General features: G+C 41.1%; 1 protein-coding gene across 3 annotated transcripts in view; it reads right to left on the bottom strand.

The window, feature by feature from the left end:
• Window positions 1-14,143, bottom strand: part of asrij (OCIA domain-containing protein asrij) — a 29,238-nt gene that overhangs the window by 6,423 nt on the left and 8,672 nt on the right. For 2 of the 3 annotated variants that reach the window (XM_068347356.1, XM_068347355.1), the window contains exon 6: window positions 12,153-12,293. In XM_068347356.1, coding sequence (XP_068203457.1) covers window positions 12,154-12,293 — 140 coding nt within the window. In that variant the 3' untranslated portion in view covers window position 12,153. Of the gene's footprint in view, window positions 1-11,759; window positions 11,801-12,152; window positions 12,294-14,143 lie in introns of all 3 variants that reach the window. The other variant, XM_068347357.1, reaches the window with a different exon arrangement.

Genomic DNA, 14,143 nt, shown 5'->3' with positions numbered 1-14,143 from the left:
CCCCAACACTTTGCAACCTTCATTCACTCTCTGACGTACATCTGCTTCCACTCCACCATTTGCTGCAACAACAGACCCCAAGTACTTAAACTGATCCACCTCCTCAAGTAACTCTCCATTCAACATGACATTCAACCTTGCACCACCTTCCCTTCTCGTACATCTCATAACTTTACTCTTACCCACATTAACTCTCAACTTCCTTCTCTCACACACCCTTCCAAATTCTGTCACTAGTCGGTCAAGCTTCTCTTCTGTGTCTGCTACCAGTACAGTATCATCCGCAAACAACAACTGATTTACCTCCCATTCATGATCATTCTCGCCTACCAGTTTTAATCCTCGTCCAAGCACTCTAGCATTCACCTCTCTCACCACTCCATCAACATACAAGTTAAACAACCACGGCGACATCACACATCCCTGTCTCAGCCCCATTCTCACCGGAAACCAATCGCTCACCTCATTTCCTATTCTAACACATGCTTTACTACCTGTGTAAAAACTTTTCACTGCTTGCAACAACCTTCCACCAACTCCATATAACCTCATCACATTCCACATTGCTTCCCTATCAACTCTATCATATGCTTTCTCCAGATCCATAAACGCAACATACACCTCCTTACCTTTTGCTAAATATTTCTCGCATATCTGCCTAACTGTAAAAATCTGATTCATACAACCCCTACCTCTTCTAAAACCACCCTGTACTTCCAAGATTGCATTCTCTGTTTTATCCTTAATCCTATTAATCAGTATTCTACCATACACTTTTCCAACTACACTCAACAAACTAATACCTCTTGAATTACAACACTCATGCACATCTCCCTTACCCTTATATAGTGGTACAATACATGCACAGACCCAATCTACTGGTACCATTGACAACACAAAACACACATTAAACAATCTCACCAACCATTCAAGTACAGTCACACCCCCTTCCTTCAACATCTCAGCTTTCACACCATCCATACCCGATGCTTTTCCTACTCTCGTTTCATCTAGTGCTCTCCTCACTTCCTCTATTGTAATCTCTCTCTCATTCTCATCTCCCATCACTGGCACCCCAACACCTGGAACCGCAATTATATCTGCCTCCCTATCATCCTCAACATTCAGCAAACTTTCAAAATATTCCGCCCACCTTTTCCTTGCCTCCTCTCCTTTTAACAACCTTCCATTTCCATCTTTCACTGTCTCTTCAATTCTTGCGCCGGCCTTCCTTACTCTCTTCACTTCTTTCCAAAACTTCTTCTTATTCTCTTCATATGACTGACCCAGTCCCTGACCCCACCTCAGGTCAGCTGCCCTCTTTGCCTCACGTACCTTGCGCTTTACTTCCACCTTTTGCTCTCTATATTTTTCATACTTCTCTATACTATTACTCTGCAGCCATTCTTCAAAAGCCCTCTTTTTCTCTTCCACTTTTACCTTCACTCCTTCATTCCACCATTCACTGCCCTTCCTCATGCTGCCTCCAACAACCTTCTTGCCACATACATCACTTGCAATCCCAACAAAATTTTCTTTTACTAACTTCCACTCCTCTAAATTACCAGTTTCTCTTACTCTCACCTCGTCATATGCCATTTTCAACCTTTCCTGATATTTACTTTTTACCCCCGGTTTTATTAGCTCTTCAACCCTCACTAGCTCCCTTTTACATCCACCTACTCTATTCCCCCACTCTTTTGCTACAACTAATTTTCCTTCCACCAAAAAATGATCAGACATACCGTTAGCCATACCCCTAAACACGTGCACGTCTTTCAATCTTCCAAACATTCTTTTAGCTATCAACACATAATCCATTAATGCCCTTTCTACTACTCTTCCATTTGCCACTCTTACCCATGTATACTTATTTTTATCTTTCTTTTTAAAAAAGCTAGCACTTATTACCATCTCTTGTTCAACACACATATCTACCAGTCTCTCACCACTCTCATTTTCACCTGGTACGCCATATTTCCCAATGACACCTTCTACCTCTCCAGCACCCACTCTAGCATTTAAGTCACCCATAACAACTACATAATTCCTTCTACCCAGTCCTTCTACACACCTAGTTAATTCATTCCAGAACTCATTCCGCTCTTCTTCACTTTTCTCACTACCTGGCCCATACGCACTGACAAACGCCCAACATTCCCTACCCAACCTAACCCTTACCCACATTAACCTAGATGATATCTCCTTCCATTCCACTACTTTACCTGTCATCCATTCACTCAACAATAAAGCCACACCCTCTCTCGCTCTTCCCCTTTCAATCCCAGACACTCTACCAGACATTTCACCAAACATCACTTCACCCTTTCCTTTCATCTTTGTCTCACACAAGGCCAATACATCCATCCTTCTACTTCTAAACATACTTCCAATCTCACATCTTTTACTCTCTATCGTACTACATCCACGCACATTCAAACACCCCAAAACTATAATGAAAGCAAATTTATTTGATCTTTGCAAATGAGAATAAATAGAAATAGCAAAGAAAAAAGTATAAAATGATGTTATTTATCATAGAGTAAATTTGATATTTCAAAAAATATTAATGAGGAATGTAGATCTATTAATACCTTCAAGATATAAAAGGCAGCAGACTGAAATTAACCAACTTCAAATACATGAACCAGTAGTGGAAAAACTTCATATTTCCTGGTAGAAAGATCCCCTGAATCACAATGAGATAAATTCTAGTTTTCTGGTATATTCATCTACATTATAAACATTCAACACTTTACAAAGGAGTGAAACAAACGACTTACTACTGCAAAAAGATAATGTTTTGAGTCAAAATCAGCTAATACAGTACAGTACTTGCATATCCCTATATGGACAAATATGCAGAATCATACCATATCCCGCCATACCCTAGCATCCTATACGACAAGAGGAAAATAGCAACAGCTTCCGTAACATTACCAGGGTTATGATCCGAGACAGAGCAACATAACAGAAAACTACCTACAGTAGACCTGACGAAAAAACACTTTTATAGCATAAACTTGTGGCAGAACTGTGGATGTTTGTGTAAGTCAAGGCACATGAGAGACATGAGTGGCAGAACTGTAAGGTTCTTAGGTTGCACGACACTGGATTTCATGATGATGAACATAAACTCTTGTTCATATTGACTACACACATGGATTAGTACAAGAAAATTAAGAGGCACAATAGAATTTGTGTCAAGGGTAACGACCGCAAATAGTAAACCAGCTAAACGAAACTGAATTCATATTTACATGAACCCATCAGCAACTAATCAAAATTACATAATACAGCAGCTACAACAATAAGTATGTAAAAAATAACTCATTCTGAAAAAAAAATGGTCATAAAAACTAAATAGTGAAAACAAATTGGACGTTCATGAGAAGTTTAATACATGTACTTTTTCTGTTTTAATCTGTTGTATGGTACTTCATTGGTCTTAATTGGGGTCTGACACATGAAACCACTAAAATAGACTTGCTTGACAAAATTAATGAGCATATCACCTTAAAATTAATGTGAATGAGAATGAGTGTGAATCATATGCAAATATAACCTGCAAAACGACAAAATTAATCATGTACTGTAAAGCTACAGAAAGCAATTGAATGATGCTCCGTTAACATTGTTTATACTGAATCATGCTCCTAATCAAAAATGCATATCAAACTAAATGACATTGTAGATAAAATTTACCCTGTATAAAAAAAGGGATTTTGACGAAGGAAAAATGTTATTTTCAATAGTAAAATAAATTTTTGAATATACTTACCCGATAATCATGTAGCTGTCAACTCTGTTGCCGACAGAAATCTACGGTCGGGATACGCCAGCGATCGCTATACAGGTGGGGGTGAACACCACAGCGCCATCTGTGGTCAGGTACTCTAGTACTTCTTGTCAACACCACCTCAATTTTTTCCTCGGTCCACTGGTTCTCTATGGGGAGGAAGGGTGGGTCAATTAAATCATGATTATCGGGTAAGTATATTCAAAAATTTATTTTACTAATGAAAATAACATTTTTCAATATTAATCTTACCCGATAATCATGTAGCTGATTCACACCCAGGGTGGTGGGTGGAGACCAGCATACATGTTAACACAGAAGCTAAGTATCCCGTATTTTATTTTATTAGTTATTCAAAAATAACATAAAATAAATAAGTACCTGGTAAGGAAGACGACTTGAACCGTTACTCTGCCTTTATTAAGTACGTCTTTCTTACTGAGCGTAGCGGTCCTCTTAGGATGCTGAACGACTCTTAGGTGCTGAAGTATAAAGGGCTGCAACCCATACTAAAGGACCTCATCACAACCTTTAACCTCGGCGCTTCTCAAGAAAGAATTGACCACCCGCCAAATCAACAAGGATGTGGAAGGCTTCTTAGCTGACCGTACAACCCAAAAAAAGTATTCAAGAGAAAGGTTAAAAAGGTTATGGGATTATGGGAATGTAGTGGCTGAGCCCCCGCCTACTACTGCATTCGTTGCTACGAATGGTCCCAGGGTGTATCAGTTCTCGTAAAGAGACTGGACATCTTTGAGATAGAATGATGCGAACACTGACTTGCTTCTCCAATAGGTTGCATCCATAACACTCTACAGAGAACAGTTCTGTTTGAGGGCCACTGAAGTAGCCACAGCTCTCACTTCATGTGTCCTTACCTTCAGCAAAGCAAGGTCTTCTTCCTTCAGATGAGAATGTGCTTCCCTAATCAGGAGCCTGAATAGGTAAGAAACTGAGTTCTTAGACCTTGGAAGAGAAGGCTTCTTGATAGCCCACCATAAGGCTTCTGATTGTCCTCGTAAAGGTTATGACCTTTTTAGATAGTACCTAAGAGTTCTAACTGGGCAAAGTACTCTCTCCAGTTCGTCCCCCACCAAGTTGGACAGGCTTGGGATCTCGAACGACTTAGGCCAAGGACGTGAAGGAAGCTCGTTTTAGCAAAAAACCGAGCTGCAAGGAACATGTAGCCGTTTCAGATGTGAAAACTATGTTCCTGCTGAAGGCGTGGATCTCACTTACTCTTTTAGCTGTTGTCAAGCACACGAGGAAAAGAGTTTTTAATGTGAGGTCCTTAAAAGAGGCTGATTGGAGAGGTTCAAATCTTGATGACATAAGGAACCTTAGGACCACGTCTAGATTCCAGCCTGGAGTGGACAACCGACGTTCCTTTGAGGTCTTAAAAGACCTAAGGAGGTCCTGTAGATCTTTGTTGGTGGAAAGATCCAAGCCTCTGTGGCGGAAAACCGCTGCCAACATACTTCTGTAACCCTTAATCGTAGGAGCTGAAAGGGATCTTACGTTCCTTAGATGTAACAGGAAGTCAGCAATCTGGGTTACAGTGGTACTGGATGAGGAAACTGCATTGGCCTTGTACCAGCTTCGGAAGACTTCCCCTTTAGACTGATAGACTCTGAGAGTGGATGTCCTCCTTGCTCTGGCAATCGCTCTGGCTGCCTCCTTCGAAAAGCCCCTAGCTCTTGAGAGTCTTTCGAAAGTCTGAAGGCAGTCAGACGAAGAGCGTGGAGGTTTGGATGTACCTTCTTTACGTGAGGTAGACGTAGAAGGTCCACTCCTAGAGGAAGAGTCCTGGGAATGTCGACCAGCCATTGCAGTACCTCTATGAACCATTCTCTCGCGGGCCAGAGCGGAGCCAACCAACGTCAGCCGTGTCCCTTTGCGAGAGGCGAACTTCTGAAGTACCCTGTTGACAATCTTGAACGGCGGGAATGCATACAGGTCGAGATGGGACCAATCCAGCAGAAAAGCATCCACGTGAACTGCTGCTGGGTCTGGAATCGGAGAACAATACAACGGGAGCCTCTAGGTTATCGAGGTAGCGAACAGATCTATGGTTGGCTGACCCCACAGGGCCCAAAGTCTGCTGCAAACATTCTTGTGAAGGGTCCACTCTGTGGGGATGACCTGACCCTTCCGGCTAAGGCGATCTGCCATGACATTCATATCGCCCTGAATGAACCTCGTTACCAGCGTGAGCTTTCAATCTTTTAACCAGATGAGGAGGTCCCTTGCGATCTAGAACAACTTCCACGAATGAGTCCCTCCCTGCTTGGAGATGTAAGCCAAGGCTGTGGTGTTGTCAGAGTCCACCTCCACCACCTTGTTAAGCTGGAGGGACTTGAAGTTTATCAAGGCCAGATGAACCGCCAACAGCTCCTTGCAATAGATGTGAAGTGTCCTTAGCTCCTGATTCCATGTTCCCGAGCATTCCTGTCCGTCCAAAGTCGCACCCCAGCCCGTGTCTGATGCGTCAGAGAAGAGACGGCGGTCGGGTTTCTGAACAGCCAAAGGTAGACTTCCTTGAGAAGAAAGCTGTTCTTTCACCACGTGAGAGTAGACCTCCTCTCTTCGGAAACAGGAACTGAGATCGTCTCTAGCGTCATGTCCTTTATCCAGTGAGCCGCTAGATGATACTGAAGGGGGGGAGGTGGGGTCTCCCTAACTCGATGAACAGTGCCAGCGATGAAAGTGTCCCTGTTAGACTCATCCACTACCTGACTGAGCATCGGTTCCTTCTCAGCATGCTCTGGATGCAATCTAGGGCTTAGTATATCTTTGGGGCCGACGGAAAAGCCCGAAAAGCTCGACTCTGAAGATCCATACCCAGGTAGACAATGGTCTGGGATGGGACGAGCTGGGACTCCTCAAAATTGACCAGGAGGCCCAGTTCCTTGGTCAGATCCATAGTCCATCTGAGAATCTCCAGACAGCGACGACTTGTGGGAGCTCATAAAAGCTAGTCGTCTGACGGAGCCGGACACAAGATCATGGTACTGGTGCACAGTCTGTGAACTGTCAACCATGGGGAAGCGAGGAAGTACAGTGACAACCCGAAGCTGTCTAGACTGTCTGGGTCGTACAGACAACTCCTTATCGGGTTGCTGAGGTTGCCGCACTGCGTCACAACAAGACACTTCTGCTGGTTGTTGAACGTCTTCCCAGTGACACACTGACTCCGTAAACAAAAAATCCTCTAACAAGGACTAAGCTTGGACTGCATGTCTTGCAACACAGCTCAAGGTCTATGGGAGCAGGTGTGGTAACAGACGGGGTTAGCGACTGAAGTGGAACCATTACCCTCCCTGGAAGCATGCTATGCTTAAATAAAAGTCCATAGGAGGCTAAGCAGCTAAAGGCTCCTCTCCAAATGACAGAGTCCTCAAGGGAAAATCAGAAGGAGGGAGAATAGCACTTTCTCATCTACAGGAACCATATCCGAGAAAAGCTAAGTTCTCTCAGTGAGGGTTTCACTGGTGCAAAAGCAGCAGACTAGAAGGCAACGTTATGAAACAGCTTGACAGTCTAGTGAGTTGGCAACAACCAAAGATGTGTGACTGAGAAGCATGCGGTAAGGTATGCAGAGCATGCTGTATGTAGAGCATGCTGTAAGGTAAGCAGAGCATGTTGCATGGCGTGCGGCTTATGCTGCATGGGATGAAGCTCATGCTGCATGGGATGAGGCTCATGCTGCATGGTATGAGACTCATGCTGCATGGGATGAGGCTCAAGCTGCAAGGGATGAGGCTTATGCCGCATGCGTTGAGGAGGATGCCGCATAGTATGAGGCTCCTGCCTCATGGGTTGAGGCGGTTTCATAAGCATGAGGCTGCCTCATGGGTAGAGGAGGATTTTTTAAAGAAATCTGAACCTGACACTAATCTAGCTGTCCGAGGATTTACCTGGTGAGACATCAGTCTCTTTACCAGCGAGTTTTACCAGATTTCCCCGGGCCACCACGTGACACAATTGGTAGTAATTCATACAAATTACCCCTAATGAGTCAATATGGATAAATATCAACACAACATCGTGTTCAAATAGAAATAAATTTCTACCTCATACTTGAGATCGAAAGCTAGCCCCTTCTAATGAAAGGCCAGGTCGAAACCAACCATGCCACGAGAGCCCATTCAAGAGTTGAGGTTCTTGCCTCAAGAGTGGAGGTGGCTGCCGCAAGAGTTGAGGTTGCTGCCTCAAGGATGGTGGAGGTTGCCGCAACGCAAGAGGTTGCTGCATAGCGCTGGTATCTGGCAACTCCCAATGCGGCAGCTCACGCGTGGAGGTAGGTTGAGGAACCTCAACATCATACGTCTGGCAGGGTGGACTGCGCAGAGGTGGAGTTGAGGTTGCTGCCTCGAGGATGGTGGAGGTTGTCGCACCGCAAGAGGTAGCTGCCTCGAGGATGGAGGAGGTAGTCGCAACGCCTGAGGCTCCTACCTCAAGGGTAGAGGAGGTTGCTGCAAAGCATAAGGCTCCTGCCTCAAGTGTTGAGGAGGTTGCCGCGTGGCAAGAGGCTCCTGCCTCAAGGAAAGTGGAGGTTGCTGCACAGAGCTGGTATCTGGCAACTCCCAATGCGGCAGCTCACGCATGGAGGTAGCTTGAGGAACCTCAACATCCTACGTCTGGCAGGCTGGACTGCGTAGAGGTGGAGGAGCGCTCGCAGGAGGAAGTGTGTTAACCTTCTCTGCCTGAAACTCCTGCATCAACACCGCAAGCTGAGACTGCATTGTCAGCAGCATAGACCACTAGAGTTTAAGAAAGACAACAACAAACGGAGCTACTGTCCGTTGAAACTGAGGGTCTAAAACAGCTGGTGCGGCAACAGACGGAGTTACTGTCTGTTGCGATACCACCTTGCCTCTCTGGGAGGTGTGCAGTTGTCGTACTGCAGCAAGTCCGAACTGACCCAGTGCTAATGGCACCACCTAGGAGTTGGACTTGCGCGGAAGGGACCGACTTGCACTTAAAAGCTGCAAGATTTGGTCCATGGTTTCTGCGAGAAACCTCTTCCGCAGACGAGGAATAAATGGGCTCTCTCGTCTTTGTGTGGGTGGGGTGATCACGTCGGCTACGTGAGTTGGTTACACCCGAAACCACGGAGGGAAACGTCTGTTCGTCGATCAAGGCCTGCTGAACCCATAAGTCCTTCGACATTACTTCTCCCCTGGGCTTGGGAGCTTGTAAGAGGTCCCAGACTAGGCGAATAACTGGCACGAACAGACGAACCCTCGAACGCAACACTGTAACACTTTGCGCTTATCACTTATCACTTTTGATTTTCTGTTTGCACTTATTTCACTGAACTCGAATCTTTAAGTGGTTTGTACCTGAAACACGCAATTCTATCCTTCATTAAAAGTTAGTAATTGCGAAAACAGTATTACAATGTAACAGAAAAACATAATGAAAGATAAATAATTCAGTGGCTGGAAAAGAGATTAAACACTAGATCAAATAAACTACGTTTAAAATCTCTCACCGCATAAAGTCTGAGAACAAGAATAAAACTCTAGAAACGTTTACCTTCTTCCCCTAAAGAGACTAGGGAGAAGAGCAAAAACGATAACAACGTTACCCGCTTGAACGAAACGTTTATCCTCCTCTCTCTCCCTCCGTCTCTATCTCTCTCTCTCTCTCTCTTGACTTAGCACCTGAGAGAAGAGCCCAATTATATATATCGTTAAAACATATTATTGTTAAAGGAAAAAACTGAAAGGTTTCCCAAATAAAAAGTTCCTTTATTAGAATAGAACCATTTAAGTTAAGAAAGAATGAACAAAACGCTAGAATCGGTTTACCCTTACTGCAACGTGACACCGTGATAGACTCTCTCTCTATCGTAACGATAGAGCGCAAGTTGAACGTTCTGAACGTCAACAACTGCAGAGACAAAACAAAACGTTAGTTCAACTTTGAAAACAGTACAAGACTATCAAAGAAATTCTTTCAAAAACATTAAAATAGCATAATATGTTAACAGGTAAAACGAAATGACGGGCTCAAAGTTAATTAACTTCGGTTCCAAGAAAAGACCGCCTACTATTAGGAAAGGTCGAATATAAACAAATATAAAAATTAATTTTAATAAGTTTATAATAAAAGGAAGTTAATCAAAGAGGCCTATAAAAGGCGGAGAGATATAAAATAAATCTATAACTTTGTTAAGCAAAATTAAGAGAGTCTATACTCTCTTCGACACCAACACTTCCGTCTAAGGGAAGGGTCGGCCATTTAAAAGTGAAAGAGAGTTCATACTCTCTTCGTACCAAAATTAAATCAAAAATTAAATCAAATTAATTCCAAAAACTTGCTAAGCTAATGATATAGCTTCCTGAATAGCGAAGGCTAAACTCTAGAGCAAATACATCACCAAATCGTGAGCAATAACTCCAGAATCAACAGCGTATCCATGTAGGTCTAGCCGGAGGCACGACAGAGGAAAAATTGAGGTGGTGTTGACAAGAAGTACTAGAGTACCTGACCACAGATGGCGCTGTGGTGTTCACCCCCACCTGTATAGCGATCGCTGGCGTATCCCGACCGTAGATTTCTGTCGGCAACAGAGTTGACAGCTACATGATTATCGGGTAAGATTAATATTGAAAAATCTATTTCAAGCACCATTTCAAAGGTATAAATACTGCTAAATATACCAGAGAAAAAAGTTGCATGGAATGCTAGAAATATATCCAGCTCGCTCACCCCTAAAGGGTGTCGGTATTAAAACTGGGGCGAGTGATACCACTACCAGAGATCCCTTTCCAATTAGACTTCTCCCTCCTCAAAATCCCCCGTTACTACAAGGTGTCGTTCACTACAGCTACTGCCCCCCCCCACCACCACCACTACCTAACTTCTCCCATCATTCCTTGTTAGCACCCGTGAACGTTCGGACGTGTTTTTCGTAGCTCTGTGTTTTTGAAGATGTCAAACGTTTTGGAGATCCATGCTCCCAAATTGAGTATTATATTTGTCTGTTTGGGATTTCTAGGTAGCAACACACGTTCATTCACTAACCTTATTGGGTTTTATCTCAGCCGCTTTGTTGACGCTCCCTTATCAATGAATACTCAAACAAAAATATACGATACCCCAGACAGGTGAAAACAAAAGCCTCCATAAAACCATGGCTAAAAAGCACTACAGTATTACTGTGCACATCTGTCCAAGAATGGACTGCAAAATAAAGTGGTCGTTTCAACAGATGCTAGAAGGGGTTCACCACATGGAGGAATGTCTCACCAACTTTTATTCCATTCCTTTATCTATCTTAGTGGTAACCCAACCATCAGTCTCATGCCTTTGCCTAGGAATAACCAAAACTGTAAAATATAAAGTTTGTCCTTTGCATGAAGAGATCTAATGATGTGAACTTTTGCGCCCCTTTTACAGTGATACTGTACTCTCTTATGTTAAGATTCAAGGTTACTATCATATCACAGAGCAATGTATACTACAAGAGAGCTTTTGGTCACTTCCCCTTTATTGTCATTAATGACAATAATGCTGTTCAATTTTGTATCAAGAATTACCAAGACAATGGTAATTAAAATAAAATACAGCACAACATGAAAAAAAGCAATGCAGAAATAACTTACAGACTTTTAAAAGAAAACTGTAATTCTTATATTACTTTCTTGAAAACACTAAATGTTTGTCCAACAAACTGTCTAAAAAAAGCATCTTGTATCACCTTACAACAGAAACTATTTTAAATAGAAAATCTTTATCAGAATCTCTATGACAGATATAGCTATAGCACATGCATTTTTCAACACAGAGTGTGATTTAAAATATAAGCATCTTGATGCCATCTTCAATAAAGTAATATATTTAGCAATTAAGATACAAGATTTTTCATTTGTATCACCTAAGATCTTTTACGATAACATTTTTCATAACCTAGTTGCTATTTCCAGTTAACCATAGCTCTTTCTCTTACCTCTTTCAATTTTCTCATAGTTACTATGACTCCTTGTTGCCCTGCAAACATTAATAAATAACTATATGAAGAGATCATTGCTCAGATATATGAGATAACAGTTGTAACTCAGTGGTCTGGATAAACCACCCAGTAATATCATCATCATTATTAATAATAATCATAATAATAATAAAGTAATAGTAATAAATAATAATAATAATATTAGTGTTCCTGCAATGACTTTTAATCTTATCAAAAATGCAATAAGGTTTACTGCCTCATTTGCAATTTTGTATAAGAAAAAATACCCAAGCTTCTGATTTTCATTACTGCAGTGTTTAAACCTAAGTTTCAATAACAAAAACAACCACCATCTTTACAGAATATTTTGAAAATCTACATCATCAATACCTTAATCAAGTATTTCATCCCCATACTGATTCCTCTTGACTACTCGGGGAGGAGAAGGCCTTGGCTGAGGTTGAGGTGGAGGGGGGGATGGTGAAATAGGGTATCCTGCAGGTAAACTGGAGCCGCTGTCTGAAGGTAGATCTGAAAATATATAAAATTGAAAACTATTTTAATCATATTTTCTAAAATGATAAATTCTTTAATAGTGATCTTTACATTAACCTAGTATTTGTGAAGCTCAATTGAAGATATTTTTGTATAAATTGACAGTTCGCAAAAGAGTTAGTAAAATCTGTGCAATACTTGAAGTTAATTCATAACTAATCTTACTTTGAATAAATAAGCAGAGTTCTGACAACAACAGTGAATTACTTGGAATACTATTGAAGAAGATCAGAAAATATCTAAAATAGCAAAAAAGGATACAATTATATATTTTGCAAACATAAAAATGAAAAACTTTCAGATTTATATGAATGATTAGGATAAAAACATTTATCTTTAAACTGTATCAGGAACACATACGCACACCAGTCTTTTGCGGATGCATTCGGCTAACATATCTGATAATAAAATTGGAAAAGCCACCCACAATTTAAATGATTTAGTATGTTAAACACTTGTTTGAAACCATGTTGACCAGTGACTTTCCAAGAGGAACAGAAGGGTATAACCTTGATCATGGGGGTCCTATTTCTGATGTTAAGAGTTATAATTTGTTCACTAATTTCCATTATAAAATGAGTGTTTATGTGTATTTATGGACTTGTGGAACGCACCGAGTGAATTTCCTTTATTTCTTATAGGACAAATTGTTTTAGAATATGAGTACTTTAGGTTAGGAGCGAATTAATCTAGTAAACCGCGGTACTGTACAACTGTTTCATGAAGATGTTGATCATCCCAGGTAAACTTTGTATCCTATGCTCATTATTAATTATCATATCACCCATATCTTCATTCCTAAAAGAAGTAATAAGAATCAAGAGCTTGACCAGAATGAATTTATCGTTACACAGGTAAGATCTTATTATGCACATGAAGGGTAAGAATAGCACCTTTGCTAGTTATTAGTTATTTGTAGATGACTTGAACGATTCTTCTGTTGGGAACAAAAAATCTAGTAGGGAAATGTTTTGAACATTGTTTAATAGGTGGAAATGACAAAAGAAAACAGAAGTTGAGGAAAAGACAAGAAGTAATCTAGCTGGGGTTTAAAGATTGGAGCGAAGTGTTATGTATGGGTTACTACACACTATGTCCTATTGCATATACTTTGTTAAGAACTTTTTAATTGTTGCAAATAATGCAAAATGTAAAAAGTTTCACTGGATATAACTCAAATAAATTTTTCAATAAGAATCACTATAACCAATATAAGTTATGTTTGTACTGTACAGTATACCAAAATACTAGAGGGACACTAAGTGTTGTGCAGACCTCTGCCGTGGCAGATAATTTCTTGACCTAGATCTTTGACCTAACATGTATTAATTGGCATGGATTTTCATACAGTCAAATATGACCCAAATTTGAAGTCTCTGTGACAACGATGTCAAAACTTATGGCTGATTACGTGAATTGGGACATTTTGCTTGACCGTGACCTTGACCTTCCAAAATTTAATAAGTTCTAGGTTTTTACATAACAGTTAATCACTGCAAGTTTCATTACTCTATGATTAAAATTGTGGTCATGAAGCTGTTTACAAATACACACACACAAACAATCATACAAACAGGGGTAAAACATAACCTCCTTCCAACTTCTTTGGTGGAAGTAATAAACCAAAAGAACTAGACAGTGAGTGGTTAGAGATAATTATCACCCTATAGTATCCTTCCAATTTGAAAGATACAACTAATTAGGAGATACATTATATACTGAGACAAATTTATTAAAAATTCACCTAAGAGAAACAATCACCGTTTCTAAACTCTGAGTATAATAATAAGAGAGGGAATACAAACTAGTCTAAACGACTAGTGTTC

The sequence above is a fragment of the Palaemon carinicauda genome, chromosome 23 (genome assembly GCF_036898095.1).
Source record: "Palaemon carinicauda isolate YSFRI2023 chromosome 23, ASM3689809v2, whole genome shotgun sequence".
Lineage (NCBI taxonomy): Eukaryota > Metazoa > Arthropoda > Malacostraca > Decapoda > Palaemonidae > Palaemon > Palaemon carinicauda.
This window is presented reverse-complemented; position numbering and strand designations above follow the sequence as displayed.